Source organism: Micrasema longulum, unplaced genomic scaffold, assembly GCF_059751315.1.
Source record: "Micrasema longulum isolate JH-2025_06_02 unplaced genomic scaffold, ASM5975131v1 h1tg001118l, whole genome shotgun sequence".
Taxonomy (NCBI): Eukaryota; Metazoa; Arthropoda; class Insecta; order Trichoptera; family Brachycentridae; genus Micrasema; species Micrasema longulum.
Window position 1 is genome coordinate 446,310 of NW_028278306.1, and position 23,678 is coordinate 469,987.

General features: G+C 31.0%; 2 protein-coding genes across 2 annotated transcripts in view; both read left to right on the forward strand.

Moving 5' to 3' along the window:
• LOC148276965 (putative 2-oxoadipate dehydrogenase complex component E1 homolog) overlaps positions 1 to 12,598 on the forward strand; it is a 31,943-nt gene extending 19,345 nt beyond the window's left edge. The window contains exons 15-20 of the mRNA XM_088233536.1: positions 1,380 to 1,536; positions 3,932 to 4,134; positions 5,485 to 5,605; positions 7,371 to 7,559; positions 8,357 to 8,442; positions 9,774 to 12,598. Coding sequence (XP_088089662.1) covers positions 1,380 to 1,536; positions 3,932 to 4,134; positions 5,485 to 5,605; positions 7,371 to 7,559; positions 8,357 to 8,442; positions 9,774 to 9,881 — 864 coding nt within the window. The 3' untranslated portion in view covers positions 9,882 to 12,598. The remainder of the gene's footprint in view (positions 1 to 1,379; positions 1,537 to 3,931; positions 4,135 to 5,484; positions 5,606 to 7,370; positions 7,560 to 8,356; positions 8,443 to 9,773) is intronic.
• A 2,448-nt stretch (positions 12,599 to 15,046) lies between these two features.
• On the forward strand, positions 15,047 to 16,949 carry LOC148276966 (small lysine-rich protein 1). Its single transcript, XM_088233535.1, has one exon. It carries the CDS (start codon positions 15,236 to 15,238, stop codon positions 15,476 to 15,478), a length of 243 nt encoding a protein of 80 aa, XP_088089661.1. The 5' UTR covers positions 15,047 to 15,235; the 3' UTR covers positions 15,479 to 16,949.
• The last annotated feature ends 6,729 nt before the right edge of the window (positions 16,950 to 23,678 follow it).

A 23,678-nucleotide genomic window follows, 5' to 3' on the forward strand; every position in this document is an offset into this window, starting at 1 on the left:
CGATATTCCTTAGCCAACAAATTTACTTGTGAAATAGACATTTTTAATACGACAATTATCAATTTTAAAACGTTCTTAAATGCACTGTTTGAAACAAATTATTAATGTCGTAATAAAACTTTCTTTTTCATACAATTCTTTCTCTGTTTTTGATGTGTATTATTATTATCTTATCTCTTTCTGATATTAATTTATCAAATATTTTTGTGTACCGTATATTATATTATTTTCACATATATACTTACTGTTAACTAATTTTCATTATTTGTTTTTAACAAAAATTTGTTGATACCATATTTTTTTTTTTATACTTATAAGTATATGAAAATGTATATATTTTTTCTTTGAATTCTTTAGAAGTTATTTACAATTTGATTTTTATTTCAATTACTTTTATTATATCCATCTAAAATAATTTTTTTCTTTTTTACTATGTAAAGTTTCACTTTTTATTTTGCATGGCAGTATGCTTCTTATTGTTTCTAAATGTATACAAAAAAGCATTGTTTATCTTTTAAATTTTTACGCACTATGTTTGTACTTAACTGTATATTTTTTGTAAATGCCCCTTGGGCGTATTGTAAAATTAAATAAATAAATAAATATAAATAACAGCTGCAAAATACATATGTACTAAAATACATGCTATTAAATTTAAATAAACATTTATAAAAAGTACATAAATTTAAACATATTAGGCCACAGGCCAGTTAACATTTGATCTTAAAAAATGCAAATATTAACAGAAGGAATCAGGTGTCGATACGAGATGACGATAGTCGAACTGTCAAAGAATGCCATTTTAGGCGGGATCGCGAATTGCAACCTAGCGGACCAAAATAGTCGCCATAGAGAAGATTGCCAACAATTAGAAAACAAAAACCCTACCTTATTATTTGATTTGTTATGTGAAAAATTAAATCGCAAAATGAGTGCTCATTTGAACATACGTACGGTCTCAAAGAGTTTAGAAAAATACTTCAAAATTTGCTTTATTTAAAGTGCTTGTATTTCTGATTTTGTTTTGATCACTTTTTTATTTCATATTTTATCTTCAAATCATTAGAACCAATTTTACTTAAATACTTTCTCTTTATATGAGTTCCAATGCATATAAAAAAATTGTCTAAATTTCAAGGGGTGCAATCTGCCGGCCGAAAATTAATTATATAATATTTATATAAAACTTTGAGGTAAATTCAGTTATGCCTTAGAAAATTATTTTTTTTTTATCTATTGTTCATTTACTTTATTTTTTTAATGATGCGATTTTGAAAAATCTGGGCTTTAAAATTGTAAAATCGTATGAGTTCCTTACTGTTTATCAGACTACAAACTATTTATTTAAATCTATCACATATATCACTCTTTCATTTTAGGTGGCTAACAGTATTTTGTCTGAAGAGGCGGTTCTAGGATTCGAGTACGGAATGGCAGCGGACAACCCCAATAACTTGGTGATTTGGGAATCTCAATTTGGAGACTTTTTCAATGGAGCCCAGATTGTTATTGACACTTATGTTGCATCTGGAGAAAGTAAATATATTCATTATTATCAACGGATATGGCATTAGTTCATACAAATGAAAATAGTATGAATTATAAAGAAAATGAAAATCTAGATTGCAATTAAATAACAGGTGTTATTTGTCCATGCTTTATAATTATTTTTTTTTAAATATGGTACATGGTAAACAACCTGAATGTAACTTGTACATTACCAGGTGTACTTTTATTATTCTTAGAGGTGGGTCGCAGTGCTGTACAAGCTCCTGATGTCACTGACACCTGTATAGATCTATTGTGTCGGAACCCCGTGAATAGTTCTCGCCCTCAAAGCCCAGGTCTATGAAGAGCCTGGCTACTGTATGAAAGGCGAGAGTTCTCATTTTCCTCAATCTCCCCTTCCAAAACCTACTTCTATAAACTATTGGGCTATTAGGTAGGGGGCGAGCTACTTAACATCCTTAGGTTTAACCAGTGGTTCCCCGAGGATGAGGTTTCTTTTATGATGTAAAGCATCACAATCATATAGAATTTGTACAGGTGTTTCCTCATCTTCACTGCAGAACCTACATCTAGGAGTTCATTCTAGAAAGGCGTTTGCTTAATCTGCAGTGCCTTGGGTGGGCTCTAGTGATAACCCTCACTTGATTTCGGCTGTACTATTCCTTCGCGTGGTGCTGACCATTATGCTCTGCTTCCTGGCCCATGAGCTAAGCTTGTTACAAGGAGCACATTTGGGAATTTAGGTGTACTAATAATTATTTTTATTTAAAATAAAGTCTTAAACATTTAAACTATTTGCAATATGCATTTTATTGGAAAAATTATATTTTCATTAATATGAGTGGCCTCCGTAGTGTAGTGGCTTAGACTCTTGACTGAGTGAGGTGAGTAAGCAAAAATTAAATATAAATTTTCACAAGCCTGGGTGTGCTGTGCTGTAAATCACCGCTGTAAATGGAGGTCTCCTAGCCTGTTGTGGTGCAAAAACAGTTTTATGATATTTCAATAATTATCTACATATTATAACTATTATAATGACGTACAAGGCACTTAATGCTTTTATAATCAATCTTCTACATATATAATATTTTATATTTTAACATTTTCATACTCCAATTACAATCAGATTAAACTGGAACTCAAAACAACCTTCACCATAAAGGTTTAAAAATGTTTAATGCCAAAAAGCCAGAAAGTCTCAGGGAAGCTGAAAGCATCTCCACTTTTTGAGCGAAATGCTTCTTATGTATTAGGAATAGAGATAAATAATTGTATGTTGTGCAAATTCAGGTTAGATATATTTGTGTTAATTATTTTGTAAAGTTGCACTAGTATGTAAATTTTAATTAATGTACAATCTAAACAAATAAAATAAATAAGTAAAACTGAAAAAATTAAAAACAAGTTATAATTGATTCAAATTTGTTAGCAAAAATTCTTGGTGGAAGTTCATTGTGATTTATTTTAGAAATAAAGAACAAGTGATACCTAAATCCACTAATTTGGAATAACCAGATCAGATTCATGGTTTTCTCAACATCTTCGAGACTGGTATCTTTACTGTAAAAATTAATGGATGTAAACAAAAACATTAAAGATAAAGAATTCAAAATTATATAAAAGTAATTGAATTAAATTATTTTGTCTGATGGACTTTCTTACAAAGTGTTATTAGTTTTGTATTGACTTATTTGTATAACCCTTTGAAATCGGAGAATTTAAGAAAGAAATCGTTTGTTTTACAAAAATTCTGAACTCACAAATGTGCTGTTTGGGAATAATTTGACAATCGTACGTTTGCGTACTTTTGATATTGTGTTGATGATAGGTAATCTCACGCTCATATGAAAGTGGTTGCAAAGGAATAATAAATTAACTGGATAAACGACATTTAAAAAATTCAAACAAATATGTGGGACTCACCCTGAAACCAATGCCCACTGTCATCTGACCTACTATCGTCTTAAGGACAGGGCAGAAGGTAAATCATGCATTTTTTCTGTGTAAACAACAAAATAATCAAAATAATGATTACCTATCGCGGATGTCAAATTGCTGACAGTTGGGGAAATAGAAGATAATCTCAATTCTTCAGTCAGAAAAAGAGAGAACAATCGAAACGGCTACTATAAAAGCTTTGCCCTTACTACAAGCAGTCAGTTATCCGGTTCAGTAATAAGTCAGTACCTCATCTCATGCCTTCAGTTTGCCGTGACCTCTCTGTATCCTTATTGTCGCGTATCTACTGTTGTGATTAATTGTTCACCTCCAAACAAAATACGCAACATTACTTTGTGTTCTCAATTGATATTATTCAGTTCAGTAGGGGGACTTTAAACCCTACAAACACTAAGCCATCGGCAAAATGTATGCATGTTACAACTTCTGCATCATTTATATCATATTTTTCAACGTTGAATAGCTAAATGGATGAAGAGCAATGGTCTAGTGATGCTGCTACCACATGGTTACGATGGAGCGGGCGCAGAACATTCTTCAAGCCGAATGGAGAGATTCCTTCAGCTAACGGACAGCAAGGAGGACCAACCTGATGGAGAAGATATCAATATGCAAGTTGTGAATGTAACAAAACCTTCGCAGTACTTCCATCTTCTAAGAAGACAGGTGAGACAATTTATATGTTATTCCTTTTATCTGTTACCTTTATACGACACCTGTTTTCTGTGTCCAGGTGGATGAAAAATACAGTTCTGTGTGCAAAATTGAACCGAGACCGTATATTATTTATTTATTTATATATACGCCCAATGGGCATTTTTATGGACACATTTATACATAAAAAGTTATTATAACAAAATTAGAAAGACTCAATGGTTTATAGTAGACTTTGTGGGAGTGGAAGCGGGAGAGAGGTGTTTATAATTGAATTTGATTCAGTGATCGTTTGAAAGAAGACAACTTGCTATCAAAGAAATCAAGACTGGTATGTTTGTTGGCAGACCTAAGAATTCTGGGCATAGGGGAATGAAAACCATAGTTAGTTCTATGGTTATCGGTATGAAAGAGTAAGTTTGTTAATATGAGTGTTTTCAACTCGATAACTGCTCTCAGGTAAAAATTCTAAACAAGAAAATCAAGTGGAAATAAATCCACCTTGTTGTATAGAGGTTGGCGTGTTCGCCCACTATTCTTGAGATTCTGGGTTCGATTCCTGGTAGTGTGGACATGATATATTGGTGATGTACCACTAAACAATAAGAGGGACCTATTTCCATTTGATTTTCTTCTTCAGGACTTTTACCTGAGAGTAGTCATCAAGCCAAAAACACTCGTCCAAGGTTCTATTTCGCACACAGAACTGTATTCTATTTATTTATTTTAACACTTTATATACATATAGGGGCGGGCATATTACCTTAAGGCAATTTCTTCCTACCTACCCAAACCTTTGTCCGCGTGGACACAAAGATATCATACCTCTATACATACCTAATGGTGTATAAGGAATTCTTTTGATACACCAACAAAAAGGTCTTTCCAAGATTTTTTTTTAATAAGCGTAAAAATTTTATAGTAGCTGTATTATTTTATATATAATGGTGTTATATTTCTTTTCTGTGGGACGCCAAATTCATTCACTTTATAAGTTTAACATATTAACCTCAGAGTAATAATTCTCTAGAGAAGCCTTTTAGCTCTATTGCATAGAACAAAAACATTCCAAATTTTCGGTTTGGTTTTAGTTCGGTTTTTAGTTTAACAAGAAACGTGTAATGGATGGTTTCAGGTAGCGCCGCATTTTGTAAAGTTGATTTCAGGTCCGAATGAGCAAGACCCTACTGTATTCGCGCACATATTTTACCCAAACATTAAAATTTTTGGAGTTTATTTTCAACGAGTTGTGAATAATTCACCATTAAAAAATGCGAACCAAGTTGTGGTAGAGTGAGGTTCAAACCTCGAATGTAGCTAACATCGATCGAAAACAAAACTAATCAGCTTTAACATTTTCAGATTATGCGAAACTACAGGAAACCTCTTGTGATAATCTCTCCAAAAACTCTACTCCGCATGTCTGAAGCCACTTCTACTCTGCAAGAAATGGGCCCTGGAACACATTTCCTTCCTGTGATAGGTTAGTTTTATATGCCTTAAATAATAAATTCGTTTATGACATGTAATTAAATAGACACGTTACAAGTGTGTAATAGATGGTATTTCAATTGGTGGGTAATCGCTTTCCTTGCCTTCATTCTCGAATGGATTTTTGTCATGATCACACATGACACTATGAAAAATAATGCTGCCATTAGTGATGAGAAATTACTTTCATAAAATAATAGTTCAGTGCCATGGAAAATTTTTGTAAATGTTTTCAATGGTCCAGTCACTAAACTCTAGGTTGAGAAAGCTGTGCCATCTATTCTGCTCTTTTAAAGACATTCTGGATATTGGCACTCTCAGAAGTGTATACTTTTCTCTGTTTAAATCCACTGCAACCTATGGAATAGCTGGCTAGGGGGGTTGTGCGGCATCCATTTTAAAGTCTCTCATAATTTCACGGAAATTTTTATTGAGAATAATATTCCGGCAGGCTCCAACTTACCCATCAAAACAGTTGTTCCAATACATGAAGGTGCTGGATATGAGACAACTATACCTAAAAGAAGCACTTACACACTTCTGGTCGAACAATAAGAAGAGATCTCAGCCAAATGTCCGTACGAGGTTTTCCCAAAGCATGAATAATTATGTCATATCCAAAACCCATACGACTTATGTTCAGAGACATCTCTCATTTATCGCACCGAGTGTTCAATATTTTGGAAGAGCGTGTTAAGCTCTCAAGAACATAATCTATTTTTAAGAAAGGAGTTAAGGACTGGATTTTCCTTAGTGAGAGGGATTTGAGTAGGAAACTCCTTGATGAATTTCCGTATGTTTGAGTTTACTGTTTACCATATTGATGTGCCATATATATGTTTTTTTTTATTTATTATTTTTTATGTTTCTGATCCTATATTTGTGGTGATATACTCATATGTCTGTGTCAACTAATTGCTCGTCCCATTTCCACACAGGACTTTTAGTCCCATGGAGTTGGGACTTATGTCTCAAATAATGTACAATAAACTTATTTATGTAAATAAATAAATAAATGAGGAAGTTCAGAGGTTTTTTATTATTTTTTTAATTTGTTCATAGACTATCAAACTAAGTAAAAATTTTGTGAAATATTTTTATGTATCGTATTATCAGCGCTATGATGTACAGTGAAGTTTCTCAAAAATTTATGAAAAGTCTACTTTGAACGACATCACTAGTTCTCCGAAATCAACCAATGATAAGAGAGTTGTGATAGATTTCCGGTTTCCGAGAAGACAATTCACCAATCAGCCGAACTCATCGACTATAACTTGTGGTGTCACTGGTGGAGTAATTTCCAAATTTCGAATCTTCAAAAAATCAAAGCAATAATAATGCAATATATTTTTTTTTACTTAGTTTAATAATCTATTAACAAACATTTTTTTTATCCACTGAACTTCACTTCATTACACTGTTACTGCAAAAAACAGAACTAATATATTGTTTCCTTCAAAAATATAGTATTATTAAGTTAACTGATAACAAAGAATATTTTAAAATAGAAATCAAAATCTGTATGAAGAAAATTAGGATAGAATCTTAATAAAAAAATATTTTTATGACATGTCAAATATATTTATAAAATTAAAAAATAACACTGTAAACATAGAATTATAATATACTGTAATCTCGGACTCTTAAAACTAATTTTGTGTATAAAATATTTTATATAGAATATTGATAAAAAAAAATTACATAATTATGTTTCTCTCTATGTCTGGTGTTTGTATATTTTTTTTATTGGTTCCTAGGGGATGATTTAGCTGAAGCAAACAAAGTTAAGAAAGTTATTATCACAAGTGGCAAGCACTATTATGCTCTGGACAAAGAGAGAAGGGATAGGCAAATTAATGACGTCGCCATACTTCGTTTGGAGTCACTATGTCCTTTTCCACTTGTTCACCTTCAAACTGAGCTTGCCAAGTATACTAATGCCAGGAGTAAGTATAACCTTATATTTTTATCATCATAATTATTTCCGCATCACCAGCCAATGTACCAATGCAGTGCCTTATGCACCATTGGGTGTGGACAGGGGGATAATTACGATAATAGTATAATTACTTCTCTTCAAAACCATCGAAATAAATCAGACCTTCTAGTCCTATTTAAATTCTCAACTCACTCTTTGATGAGCCTGAACTACTGAGCTCAATAAAATTAAATATCCCAACTAGAAACCTTAGACAAAACTGACTCTTTCATACCGATAACCATAGAACTAACTATGGTTTTCATTCCCTTATGCCCAGAATTCTTAGGTCTGCCAACAAACATACCAGTCTTGATTTCTTTGATAACAAGTTGTCTTCTTTCAAACGATCACTGAATCAAATTCACTTATAAACACCTCTCTTCCGCTTCCACTCCCACCAAGTCTACTATATACCATTGTGTCTTTCAACTTTTCTTTATAATAATTTTCCATATATAAATATGTCCTTAAAAATGCCCATTGGGCCAACTTACGAAACTGCCGTTTTTGAGATAGCAAATTTTGCTATTGAAATTATTAATTATTAAGGCTTTTATAAACACTTAAAGAGTCTGAAAAATGCTTTATATGTACAGTATGTTAAATCCGATATTCCTCAGGGATAATAACATATTGTCCGATTTTTTATTTAAAAAACAAAATAAACAAAATTACTAGACTCAAATCAGTGTTTAATTTTAATATTAAAATTATGGCAACATTAAGCTTCTCATTCAGTATTTCAATTGTTTTTTTTTTCAGCATTCATCTGGAGTCAAGAAGAGCCGCGTAACATGGGTGCCTGGTCCTTTGTAAAACCCAGATTTGAGAATTTGGCTGGAAGAAAGGTATTAACTTTGCACTTTTAATTTCTTATAAAATGTATTTCACACTCACAACAAACAAAACAGTCAAACCATCACCCTGTTTCCCGGGATAGGCAGAGAGGATAGAACTCCACTTTAGCCTGTCTTTGCATACAGACTGCACTCCGCTATATTTATTTATTTAGTTTACGGTACAAGTGCCTTTTACAATATAAAATATACAAAATAATGAGTTAGTTAGGTATACAAAAATTTTAAAACAATATTAAAACATGGGTATAAAAATAAAAATAACAAGAAATATATATATACATGTATGTATGTCAGCATACAAAAGATATAAAAAATATAAAATGAATAAAAACCAGATCATTAGCATAAGTAGCTTTTGCAAATAATTCGTTAATTAACTATAGAACATCATAAAATATTTATAAAGAGATCATTTGAATTCACAGAGACTCGAGTTTAAAATGACGATATGAGAGGTACATTCGTTTCCTAGTCTGTTTATATGCGGTATTGGTGAGTGACAAAGATAGTTGGTTTGAGAAGGGTGACAATAATATAGACTATTTTGTCTAGTTTTACATATTGGTATATTAATATTTATTAAATCCAGGAGTTCGCAACAATCGAATTTAGAATTAATGATTTTATGTAAAAATATTAGGTCAGTTATTTTCCTGCGATCCTCCAGAGTAGGTAAATTCAAAAAGTTTAACAAAGACATGTAGTTGATTTGTTCTATAGGAATATGCAGTTTGAAATGAAAGAATCTTAAAATTTTTCGTTGGACTCTTTCAACATTATTTATATGAATTTTGTAAAAAGGGGACTATATAATAGAGTTGTAATCTATAAGTCTATTATTCTAACATTTGACATGCCCATCTTCAATTGAAGATAGGTGTACAAATGTATAGATCCATGCATTGCGCATGGCTGAGATAAGCATTATCGACAATATCAAGAAAAGAATGCTGCATGTCCAAACCAATTTGGACATATAGAGCAAATGGACAGTGAAAGAACGGCTAAAAGGGTTTACAGTGCGAATGTTGATGAACGCAGAAAACAAGGAAGACCGAGAAAGACATGGCATGACCAAATTCAAGAAATGCTTGAAGATGGACAGGTTGAATGTCGGAATAATCGTCATGAGATGTATGAGTGTAGGGGATGTATATTTTCCTGTCTCGACAAGATTCGCAAACCGAGTCTCAAAATTTTGAGACTTCAAAACATTTCGATACTATTCAATACTAATGATAATTTGTTTAAAAATATGGTGTTTGAAAGAAACAGTGTAGTTATTCCACATTCTAATAAAATATTTTATTTCTTTTCAGTTAAAGTATACCGGCAGAGATGTAGCAGCTTGTCCTGCAGTGGGTGTGTCCAGTTGGCACAGAGAGGAAGCTCAGCAAGTCATCGAGGCTCCTTTTAAAATTCAATAATACTCTTAAATGCAACTGTTTTGTTAACCTCCTTTGATATTTATTCTACACAATGTATAGAGATTAAAATTTAATGTGTTTGTTGAAACTCATTATGTTCGCTTAAACTTCAAAACTTGGCAGACATATTTTTGTTAAATATTTTTTTATCAAACTATTTTATTTGTCATACAATATAAATTTATACTATTGTGGATTTTTTCCTACATAATAACTTTTATTTTTATTGTGTAGTTTCCTTTTAAATTTATACTAATGTTATTTTTTCAATCAATTGTATATATATATATATATATATATATATATTATGTATGTGTGTGGTGAGGTTTTCGATTAGGGAAGCAGTTACTTGGTACTAGGTATTTAGGTAAAATATGTGACGACTATTAACACAGTAATTCAAATTCAGCACTATGAAATAAACTAAAAATGCATTTATTTGACATAATTTCAAAATAAAAAAGTTATATATCATAGTTCAATATTATAATACCATTGTGTCAAACAGAATTAAGTGCTAAATTTGTTATAAAACGATACGATCTGAAATTTTTGTTTCTATAAAAATATTTGAATTTGTTAAATATTATTTGCAAAATTTAAATAATAAGTCTAATTGAATGTCCCTCTTTACTTTTGGCCCAAAATTTCATTTTATGTTTACGTTTAATTTATATGGTAATAATATTTTATTGTCACATAACTCTTTCATCATTTACTCAATATGTTACTACAGTACATATGTTAAAAATAAAAGGGGAAAAAAAACATTCTGCTGCATATTTTGTGAGTATGCAGTCAATACAATTTGTGTTACTATTTTATTAAATAAGGGACCAATATATTAAGCTGCCTGACTAAAATATAATAATCATAATATTCGGCTCATTTATATAGCGTTATTTTTGTGAAAAATCACCTCAAGGGTTCTTTACAATTGTATATTTAAACTTACATTCTAACTAAGCTAAAGTGACATATTCTATTTTCTGATTTAAAATTGAGGGTATGATAAACTAAAGAAGTGAGATTTTAGTTGGGATCTGAACTGACTGAGACTGTCGATGATTCGTAAGTTTGAAGGCAATTGGTTCCAGGTAGAGGGGTCGGCAACGGTAATGGCAAAAGCACGATCTTCGAATATGGTATTTGGGGAAGCGCCAGATTTTGAAAAGTTTTCCTCTGCCTGAATCAAATGCTGACCTAAGAGTAGATTTTCTTTGACATGTATTTTCCCTAATACAAAGGTCCGATAGATATCTTGGAGCCATTTCATGGAGGGATTTGATTACTGTCCAGCAAAGCTTGTATTTTATTCTGTCTGTGCTTTTTAACCAGTGCAAATCTCAAAGATGTGAGATGTGAGAATATTTTTTTACTCTCGTAATAAGCCTTGCTACTGCATTAAAAACAGATTGAAGTTTATCAGTTTGGTATTTTGGGAGATTTACGTATATTCCATTATGGTAATCTAGAAGCGAAAGGACATAATAAATATACCTTAAAAACACCTAATATTTTATATTTTTAATAAATGTAAATAATATTTTTCGTTCAATTATATTTAAATCAGAGGTGGTTTATAGTATGTGCATATATGCAGTGCACTGCCAAGTAAAAAATATGTGTAAATAAATAATTGATAGTAAAAATATGCGATACAAAGAATCAGGGATTTGCTGTAACATTTTATGTATTCGAGATCGACTCTATCAGACAACCTCTTTATCTTATCATCTCACGCATGCGCTGATCGTCACCGTGTATATTCTGCTTTTCATGAGCTTTTGCCCTGAATCTATATTAAAAATACCAGAACTGGTAAAACTCTTGCTTGAGCGAGATGAACTATGCTTAATAATGGTTAATCATGCATCAGAAGGAGAAAACAATAAACGTTATCAGTACAGTGCCAGCGCATGTGTAGATATGTAGTTTGCTTGTAAAGTCACTTTGAACATGCGTACTGACAGAGTATTGCCAAAAGCTTATATGATTTATTTAGTACAATGTTAAGGGGTATGAAACAGTATGTAAACAAAAACAGTGACGCATATAGCATTTCAATCTGTTTCCAATGGGCGGGCTGTCATTGCACATATATTATAGCTTGTTCACAACACCCTGTCAGGCTTATTTTATTATAATGAACTAGGCTGTGGTCGCGTGGCTAGTGTCGCGGACTCATGGATCAGAGATCCGAGGTTCGAACCCCACTCTACCACAACTTGGTTCCTATTTTCTAATAGTTAGTTATGTATTTATAACTTGTTGAAAATGGCCCCCAAAATTGAAATGTTTGGGTAATTCATAATGCAAATATTTCTTTTTTAATTAAAAAAATATGTTTTTATATTATTAAACTTTACGAGTATATTTAAAATAAAAGTTCACAAAGTGTAAAGAAATTTACTGCCACTGTTATTGGTTAAGAGCCGCCCGTGATTTAAATGCATTTTTTCTATATTTTCTCTTAAACTTATATGATATATTTAATTTAATCTTCAGAAATGCAGCAGACTTCTTCACAGATATTGTATTTGGTTTGTCATGTTAAAATAAACGTTAAAAATGTTACGATTTTTTTTAATTAATAAAAAAAATATGCAATGTGTTTTTTTTTATACGAAACTGTTGATGTGTAATTTTATGTAAGAGAATTATATTTCTGAAATATTTTTTTCATATATTTTTGTTATTATATTCAATTAGACTGGATGGTTTTATAATAAAAATAAATAAACAATATTTTTTTATTCAACAAGTTATTTTATTTATCTAGGGAGATTCCTTAAAATTCAGGTAATGTCAGAATAAGGGTAAGTCATTAAGGTGTGAATTCTGTAGACAGAACAAACAATTCTGTTAGAACAATCTCTTGGACAAATGTCCTCTACCTATGTAAGATGGGTGGACAAAATATGTTGAGATTCATTAGAACCAGTATACCTACTTTGAAGTACTGATGGATTTTTTAAAGCTAGCGCGTTCGCATAACTTACTTAATAAGCTCATGGTATGACATCGCATGGCATACGCATTATGAAAACAATCTCTGTCTCTCCCGCGCTCAGACGCGCTTATGAGCGTGACATAGATAACTATTGCTTTGTTAGTTACTAATGATATGGTAATAAAATATACACAGAATGCTTCTGCGTTTGTCTGAATTTCGCTGTGATTCTTAATAGTAAAAATATAATAATATGTATTCAACGTATTAAGCTATGGATTAAAAACACCGGTTTATAAATTTTCATTTAATCAAATTGTGTATAGGTCGATTATCTAGTGCTGGCACTTTAAGATTTTTAATGTACAGAATATTGATTTTAAAAATCTTGATATTATATCAAATGTTTTTAAAAATCTCTTTTGGATTAGAGCGAGAAAAAACGATCACTTAAGAAAATGTCATTTGTTTATTTATTTTTAAACAAGCATGTTTTTTATTTAATAGTTTGTGTTCATTATAATAATAATTCATACAGTATAATTAAAATGCACAGAATAAATTATATTGGCGATAATATGTATACATGACAAACAATAAAGATAGTACATTTGGTTGAAATTTAATATAACCGCTTTTTAAATCAATACCTGTATATTTTAAATGTGTTTGTGAGAGTTTTGTGAACGCGCCAGCTTTAGTTAAACAACCAGAAAAGCCTTAATGTATTAGTGTCTGTTAGTGAACCAAGTAAACATGCAAATTTTATTTGTATTATTAGGCACAATCCGAAGGTTCGTTAATATAAAGTTTTTATTTGAAGCACTAACTTTGTGGTTATTCATTATAATAAAATAAATAAAACAATTTTGTTTTTAACCACTAATTTTTTTTTTTTTTTTTTCCACCAACCAGTTTCAAAGCAAACAAGCTTCTTCGTCAAGGTTTACGTAACTAATGACTTTTTATTTTTTTTAATAGTATAATTATACATTTTTACAATTTAAAAAAAAATTCATTTGTTATATTTTTACTAAAACTAAAATTCCACCAAGCCACTTTCTGTAGCTTGTTGGTGAATTGATTCCTTTTTTTTATTCTTATCATGTTCACTTAATACTACACATGGACCCAATAAATCAAGTCGTTTTTTCCTTTTTGCCAACGCAGTGGCAATATTAATATTAAAGTAACAGATGAAATAGTATTATTATATAAAGTAGCGTTATTCAACCAGTGGGTCGCAGGGACAAGCAAGGCAAGGGTAAAATGTAAAAGATGAAAAACTGGCATTCTGGGGGGTCTTAATAACTCCCAAGGGAGTAAATCCAGCTTGTCTACATACACCTGGACAATCTCAAAACACTGTTGATTAAACTAAATGGTACTTATGAGAAATATAAAAATTGAAATTGTATATTTAGGCGTTGCCTAGTAGGTAAAATAATTCGGTCAGATGAATCAGGAAGTTCGGTGCTTTTTAGACGTTCAATGTTTTCTTAGACGCGGTAAAAATAAAAGCATTCAGTTTTACGGCGAAATTTCTCGAAAATGTATGAAAAAATAATCAAAATGAACTAGGTAGGTACCTACTTTGAAACGTCACAGGTTTATGTGAACACGTTTTTACAATAATTAATCCATTATAGCGTGGTTCTGTTATTGTGAATTGTGATAAGAGATAGTAGCCATGTTTTACGACGTTTAGCGGGTACAAATAATTATAAGTACGGGGTTCTACTTTTAAATGCCAGAAAAACTCACTGACTTGAAGCAAAACCACCTTGTAGAGGGGGTTGTGCTTGAAGTCTTAACGTCGCGGGCGGGGTAATTTCGGTTTCGGTGGGATTTTAAAAGTTACAAAACTTACAAAACGCGATACATAAACGATTTTTTTAAATGTGGCTTTCTTTAATAGTTTTTGATAGTTAAAAAAAACACTGAATTTTCTAACTAACTGATGAAAAAAATGCATGCTTGCTTTCATAATATTTATACATTTTATTACAAACTCTGTGATACTATCAATAGAAAATTAATACTTATTTGCATTAATTTTTAACTTTTTTTTTATGTAATGTAATATTTTTTTATGTAAATTTGATCCAAAGTTTTATCATAAATATTTAATCATAACGAATACGTAGGTACCTACCTATAATATTGTGGTCGATATTTCGTGCACTTTCGCGACTTGTACAAAGTTAGATCAATAATTCTGTGACTAAACCCTTTCTACCTTCCTACATACATAACTTGGATACTTCGGTAATATTTTCGTAACCAAGCATTACGTAACGCCCACAATCGAATCTTAAAATTGAAGATAAACTAAAAACATTTTCAACAGTCTCGTCTATTATTACTCTCGGCTTTAGTGAAGTTTGACAGTTTCATTCAAATGGCGGGAAAGGGAAAGAAAAAAAAGAACTCGATTGCAAATGGCGGTGACAAGAAAAAGGCAAAAAAAGCGGCGGCAAAACCAAAAAGCCGCGCCGGGAAAAGTAAAAGCAGGTGCAACGTTGACATATTTACGGAAGCTGCTATGGATAATGCATACTACGTGTGTCACAACATTCAAGATCTGCTGAATATTCGAGGATTTCCTTGGCCAGACGCGCAGAAAAAGAAGAAGAAGAAGTAATGTGTTTTCCTGGTTTTCCATAATGTTCCAGTGTGTCAAGAAGTCAAGATGCAAGAATAATTTTCTGCTATGAAATTTTCATTACATTTGAAGACTCGTCCGTTTAAAAAATTTCAGCTATTTAATCCATTTTTTTATTCATATTTTACTTATGCTTGGTAAAGACATTTTTTTTATTTATTTTTATTTATTTACTTGTAATTTTACCTACCTACGGTGACTCCCGTCGTGGAATGATTAACACATTTGCTTCACGAATAGGAATTTCGAATTCGATTCCTAGTGAAATCACAGGTAAAAGTAGTTATAAAAAATATATCTGGGAGTTTTTTTCCTTCCCAAAATGAATCAAAATTGACCAAACTCCGTAGGTTAAAAAAAATATTTTTCTACTTACATACCTATTTATTGCGTTAATTAAATGTTAACATAATTTTAATGGGTACCCGATCACTAGTGAAAATTGTATAATGTATAAAAGCGGAAACAACTAAATAAAGTATTTTTCTTGTTTCAATAGAGAAACCCTATCAATTAATATTTTTAATTTAAACAAATAAGCTTACCAATTTCCTTGTATCCATCGGTTTCGAGTTTCGAGACCTACCAACTTTTAGTTTATTTTTTTTCTTTAAAACAAATAATACAACAAATAGTACAATTTGTATACATTTTGAATTTAACAAATAAAAGTAAAATAAATTACCTTAAAAACATAAACTTAAATAGTAGACACCGTAAATTTTATGTTTAAAAAAACATTAAATATATTCCAAATCACTACATGTTAAGATTTATACGTGTTTGTCAACGTGACGCAAAAACTTGGAACTCGCTCTATTGTGTAATATGAATATCAAAAAAAAATTAACGCCCACAAAGATGATTATTTTAAGAACAAACCGTTTTTTTTTTAGTTATGAAACGTGGCAGATTAGACACGTGGCTATAAATAAAAAATACATAATATCCCCTATACAATAAACATATTGTAATCGGCCTTCTTTTAAAAAAATTGGGATTTTTTATGTTGTGCTGAGATAATATGATTTCGACCAATATTTTTTTGCAAACGCCTGGTTCGTTATCTTTCAGGTTACATTTGTAAATAAGATTTCTAATTTAAATAAACCTTTTAATTTTAAACTAAACGAATTAAGCTGTAATCTAATAGAAATTAAAGAAATCCAATGATTTCGTCAATTTTAAAACGCCGTTCTTTCTAAATCGCGCCATTAAAAAAACTAACGTTTGATGAAAACAATTGTTTTCCTTAGAATTTATGATAAAAATAAATGTATGTTTCATCTGGGTGGTTATGAATCTTAAAATTTAGGCTTAACTTTGGGGTACATTAGTACACATATAAATACTAAGTATTTAAGTAAAAATTAAGTTAGATAAAAAGTTATTGAAACAAATTCTTAAATGTCTGTTTTTGAAAATAAATACAAGCATTTTAATCACTCCAGTTGTGTTTTTTATTATTTTTTAATATAGGTTCACGTTCGCCTTCATTAATCTCTTTAAAAAAATATTTTTTCATTTTTTAAGTTAAAACCTCTTTTTATGAAATTATGTTGTAAATATTTATTTAAGAAATATTAAATTTATTTTATGTGATTTTAGCAATATTTTAATGGTCATATTATGTCATTCAACGACATTCGAATTTTTCTGAAAATTTTGAGCTATGCATTTGAGGATTAGGTATCTTCATATAAAACAAGTTTCTTTATACTTAATTAAACGAAAACGATTAAAGTGGCCATGTCGATCAAACTAAAAATATGTATTTCGTAATACCTATTTATTCTAAGGTTTTTTAATGATCATAAAAGTACAGGTATATTTTATGCCTTCTTACTAGTCGGTTTATCGTGATTGTGGATCGTGACCACCATATTTTACTTTCGAGACTACAGTCGTATTTAAAAAAAAGTTTTCTGTACATATGCTTACAAAAGTTTACATTTGTTTAAATATAAATATGTACCTACTAATTTCGTCACAAAACACGTATAGCTGTAAATTTTCATTGTTTGCTGTCGTCTCTATAGGTATTTAAAATTCCGGAAAATTTGTTTGAATCAATCCACAGTATTTTCATCATCTTTGAAAACCATTCCCACACAGTTTTCATTCCAAATATTTGCTTACCTTTATATTAAATCATTCGTCTATTTATAATATTCGTCTACAATGTTGGATTCGGTTAGTATCTATCTATTATTGGTCCAACATGATGCGTTTCCTTTCTCCAAAATGCCGCTTTAAGTTCTGATTCTAGAACGCGCTCGAAGTTCCGAGTACATGATGTTATTGCAAAACACAAACGCCTACACTCGAAGCTTCGAACGGTCCGCGGATCGGTGGTAAATTTAAAATCAGAATCTCGCACAGTTTAGTCGCTTAGCATACGGCTTATTGCGCGCGGCTCCTTCAAATTATTCTTCCAGTTTCAGCACATTTCCCTTGAAGTCTATCATTATTCCTTTACAAAATATATAAAGTACCTATCTAAGTTATTTAATACTGCGATTCGCGCTTATTTCGGAAAATATTATATTTCGAAAATTTAAACAAAACAATCGAAGTTCTGAACGCGTACGGCGTTCTGAAACGTCATTTTCGTTCGGTTACTTTTTATACTTATTAGATAAAACATAAAAATGGGTAAAACTCCCGCAGTTGGAATAGATCTTGGCACTACATACTCTTGCGTCGGAGTGTGGCAGCATGGAAAAGTAGAGATCATCGCTAATGATCAAGGAAACAGAACAACGCCTAGCTATGTTGCCTTTGCGGAAACTGAAAGGCTTATCGGAGATGCTGCTAAAAATCAGGTAGGAAAACTTTTTGACTAATTAACATTTGAACACATTATTTTTCAAAGTGAAAAATTCCCTATTTTTGTAATCTTTTCCACGTATTCCAAATCATGTGTAAAGCTAGACAAAATTTTACGTTAATTTTCAAAACCTGATTTGTTTGTATTCTACGAGTAACTAATATAATATGATACCTACCATTCTTGGAATCCATCACTTCATTTAGACAGGGGGATAGAATGCCATATCGCCTGATCGCTTTCTTAACGTACACACTTTCCACTATATTTATTAATGTTTTTTTTTGTACATCCAAAGTACATTAAAATCTTTAATGGCCTTTTCTTTATGTGTGCGAAGCAATAAATTTTATTTGGTTCACCGACATGCACCAACACATTAACATAGAGTTATTAAACATTTGAACGCACTGAGCGTAGGTACGTCGATTATTTTCACATTTGACTCACACTCTAAATAATCCGATTTTCATACGTTATTTATTTAAAATTCTGAATAAAATCATTATTAAAATCAAAATAATCATTACAATTTAATCTAACCGTACCTACCTAGTATTTGAATTTTTTATACACTTTAATATTATAAATATTATAATTATTTTCTCTTGTTTAAAATAAGAAATGGGGAAAGGCTGATCTGGTGTTACTCCGTGTGGATCCACCGTGTGGATTTTTAAATCCGAGTAAAAAAAACTTTTTCTTTTATTTTTTTATTATTTCATTATTATTGTAATTTTTTTTTTACGTGTAGAATGATGCGGAGTTGCTTTTTAAATGTAAGCTTTTTTCTTCTTTTTTTGACATTGTGTATTGAATTAACTATAATTGGCCTAGAATTTTGATTTATTTGAAAATACTTTTTTTAGTTATAATGGCTATTGTTTTCTTTTAATAAATAAAAAAAATAATAAGCATTAAAACTTTGTTTTTACCACTTTTTTTCTACCGACCGGTTTCAAAACTATACAAGCTTATTTTTAAATGTATAGAATCATTAGTTTTTTTTATTTATTACTTATATTTACATGTAAGTTATAAATTAAAATACTTAATTATATAAGTTACTATCTCTAAATTTAATAATCGTTCTTCTACTCATACCTATACTTGGTCTTGGAATCTTGATATTTTCCTCTCGTAAACAAAGTCAAATGATGCATTTATGTTTTAGAATATCTGCAGCTATTTTTACCGGGCCATTATATAATATTTTGTGCCAAATCATGCGGTTTTATGATGCACTAATTTTGTTTGCCAAATGTTGCTTTTCCCTCCATTTAATATTTAGCGGTTAATTTATTTTCGATGATATGTAAGTAAATTATCAAGTAATTTGTCTGTCCGCGGCCAGTTGTGCATGGGGCATGACCAGCACTCTAATGAGGAACTTCAGCCCTACGGGAAATTAGATACAAAAAATGTTTTTTTTGCGCGCGGTAAAAAATAGAGCATTAAAGTGTATGGCAAAATTTCTTGAAAATGTACGCAAAGAACAATAAAAAATATTTTAATAATAACGCACTACTTTGAATGACTTCACTTGTTCATATAAACCATCCAATGATATGAGAGCTTTGAAGGATATCCGGTTTGGTCACGGTAAACGAACCAATCGGAAGAACTGTCAGAGAACAACTTCTGACGTCACACGCGGAGTTATTTCAGAAATACAAATCTTTAAAAAATCATAGCGCTGATAATACGATATATAAAAATAAATAAAAAAATGGCTTAGTTTTTAATTTTCTACTAACATTTTTTTTTAAATATATTATTTTTACTACAAGGAAGGTTAGGTGATTAGTGATTAGTCTTACGCTTCAAGTCTTAGTGCCTGTCCAAACAGTAAAATATCACAATAAAAAACCACCTTAAAATAAAAATAATATCACTTCCTCCCAGGAATCCAGCTCGGGACCTCAAGTTAGGCGAACGCACTAACCACTTCTTAATGCTTGGCTATAGTGGCGAATTGTTTGCGACGCGTCGCAGGCGTGGTACGCGGCGCCTTGCCGCGCCCGCGCGCTCACTATGAACACCACACTAATTTGTTTACCATGTGTTTGAGTTAACCGCGCCCGCGCCTCGCCGCAAGTGCTTCGCTACTATGGTCAAGCACTTATACTACGAGGCGGACTTTTCTCATTAAAGTAAAAATCCCGAAAAAGTATAACTTTTTAATACTAGTATTTTACACGTATCTTTTTTTTTTTTTAAATTATAAATGGTATATTCTGTAATTTATTTTTGTTCTTTAATTTTTAATTACTAACGATATACTTTCAAATTTGTATTTAAGCTTCAATTTTTATTATTATCGGTATGTTTTCCAATTTATATTTTTGTTTGATTTCTTTATTACTAATTTTATATTTTATAATGTGTATTTGTGGTTCAATTTTTATTATTATCAGTATGTTTTATAATTTATAATAATTGCGTCTCATTTATTTACTATTAATGACATATTTTCTAATTTATTTTTATGATTCAATTTTTATTATTATTACTTGCATGTTTTCTAATTTATATTTATATTGATTTTTTCTAATGTTATTATTATTCTTTGAATTTATTAAGCATCATTTAATGAAATAAAAAATAAAAAAAAACACATGAAAAAAATAAGGTCCTTCCTAAACACAGGAATTTCCTAGCTAGTCGGGACCTGAAACAAATAAACTCTGTACATTTTAAAACTGTGAAATACTAAATAAGTAAATAAATAAATAATGCGTGTTTTTTGTTATTAAAAACCATCAAACTAAGCCAATTAAAAAAAAAAGATTCACCCGCTAAGCCTATATTTAGAGGCTTGTCAGTAAGTGGGAAAGAGGAGATATGGAAAGGGGTTATGAAAAATACACCACAACACCCAAACCAATTGAGAAAAAAATCTTTCTTGCAACTGGCGGAAATCGAACCCGCGACACCAGTTTCACAGTTAGCCATCGTATTATCATCGCAACGATTTTTTAAAGTTTTGTTATTTTGAAATTATTCCGCCCGCGACGTCACGAATTTATTGTCGCCGTGTACTGACATTTAAAATAGAACCATGTAGCTGTCAAAATACACTAAACATTGAAAAATTGACTACCCGGAAATCAAAAACCGATATAATTGATTGGTTATTGTTCAAAAGAACCTGCGATGTTTCAAAATAGTTCGTTTTTATTAAAATCATTTTGCCCATACATTTTCCAGAAGCTTCGCCGCAAAAATAAATGCTCTAATTTTTACCGCGCTTACGAAAACATTTTTTATATCCAATTCTCGTAGCATTGAACTTCATCATTCTACGCGAGCGAATTCATTTGAATAAACCACTCGATTCGTCTACATTTATGTATGTGCAATTAGCCATGACGAGATTTCGATACGATACCATTTTATTGTGATTCGTAGATTGAAACCATCTGGGTGTCCTAATACGTCCGGACCATTGTACAACATGTGCATGCATGACCTACGTGGCATGTGATATTTATTAAGTTTTAATAAGGTAAACCTACACGTATGGTAATCAGTCACTTTTAAATTTATTTATATGCAAATTGCAATATTTGCGCCACAACAGACCAAATGGCCCAATTGCTGTGCCAGTGGGAAATAACAAATAACAACACAGAACACACAAATTTGAGAAAATTCGTATTTAATTTTTGTAATCCTACCGGGAATCGAACCCCGAACCCTCCGTGTGCGAGGCAAGCGTCTTAGCCATTATACCGATTATTTGACATCAAACTATGACCTACCCTATCTAACAGCAACTAAATAACTTTTTTAACAAACTAAGCAATTAAATGTAACTGAACTCTTTAAAGTAGAATCCTTAAAATTTACTCATAAATTAGCCACTGATGTAATTGTAGACGAAGAACTAATACTTGAAAAAAATTGTAGTAAACATTGACACAATACGAGAATACCTGAAAAATATCATATACAACGTTATTAAACGAGACAAGGACAGTTGAGACTAATAAACCATGGACTGAATTATACAATAAACTACCAGACAAAACCAAACTAAAGACTCCGACAACCTTTACAAAAGATGTTAAAAATATTGTCACTAACAGTAGAATGTGAATTTAAAAGTAAAAATATTTTGTTAAATGTATGTAACCCGTAAGGGTTTATCAATGAAATTTAAAATAAAACTGTTTAAAAATAACGGTTTAGCAGAATGTTAGTTTTTTCGTGTGTCGGCCTCGTGGTTTAATGGTCTCCGCGTTTGCCTACATCTCGGGATCGAGTTCCGCAATAGTTTATTTATTTATTAGTTTATACATACATTTTTACAGAAATGGTTGATATGAAATATTTATTTAAAGGGGTTTTTACACTAGAAAATTTCATTGTCCCTGGACTGGCACCTAGAGCGTAAAGCTGGTCATCTTACCTTTATTTAAAAATAAAAAAATCAAGATATGCTGCGATTGGTTTACCGACGCAGCGCCCTAAAAATGATATTTTTTTTAAAAACGTGCTGCTTAGAACGACGCCACTAGTTCTTCCTTATCAACCAATGATAAAGTTTTGTGATAGATTTCCGGTTTACGAGGAACCAACTCACAATTCATCAGATCTCACAGAAGAAAACTTGTGACGTCGCAGGCGGAGTAATTTAAAATTACAAAACTTAAAAAATCACAGCGCTGATGATACGATATATATATATTTTATCACCTTAGTTTGATAGTCTATTAACAAATAAAAAAATGAAAACACTGAATGCTTGTAACTTGTAAAACAATCCTCCCGCGTAATTTAAAACCACTTCTGGTTCTCCACTATGAATGACCTAAATAAAATTTTACGGGTTGCAGTCACAGATTATAAAACCGAACTTCGTATAATATTACGTTCCAGTTACGACTCCTATTCCGTTATATTTATAATCTTGATTTCCCCCATTTCTAAAAACACACTAACTTATGGAAAATGGATTAAACAGCTGCCGACTTTAACACAAATATATTATTTCGATCTTTTTATATCCTCACTTGGCTCTCTGGGAATCCAAACACAATACATTCTGTCAACGAAATATAAACGTTTATGTAGTTTGTTACCTATGTTTTTTAATGTCGAAAAACAGTGTTCCAATTAACCTTTTTTGTTTGTTAATATAAATTTACATAAAGCGTTGCCTAGTAAGTAATTCAGTCTGATTGATCTCTTCCACGTCGTTAAAGGTTTTCTCTAACTTAAAAAACGCTTAAAAAGTAATCGTATTCGGGTTTATTAACAAAGTTTTTCTTGCAATTTTATTATATAAATAAATGACGAGTGATACTTTAATCCACAAATTTGGAATATCCAGTGACCGGTTTA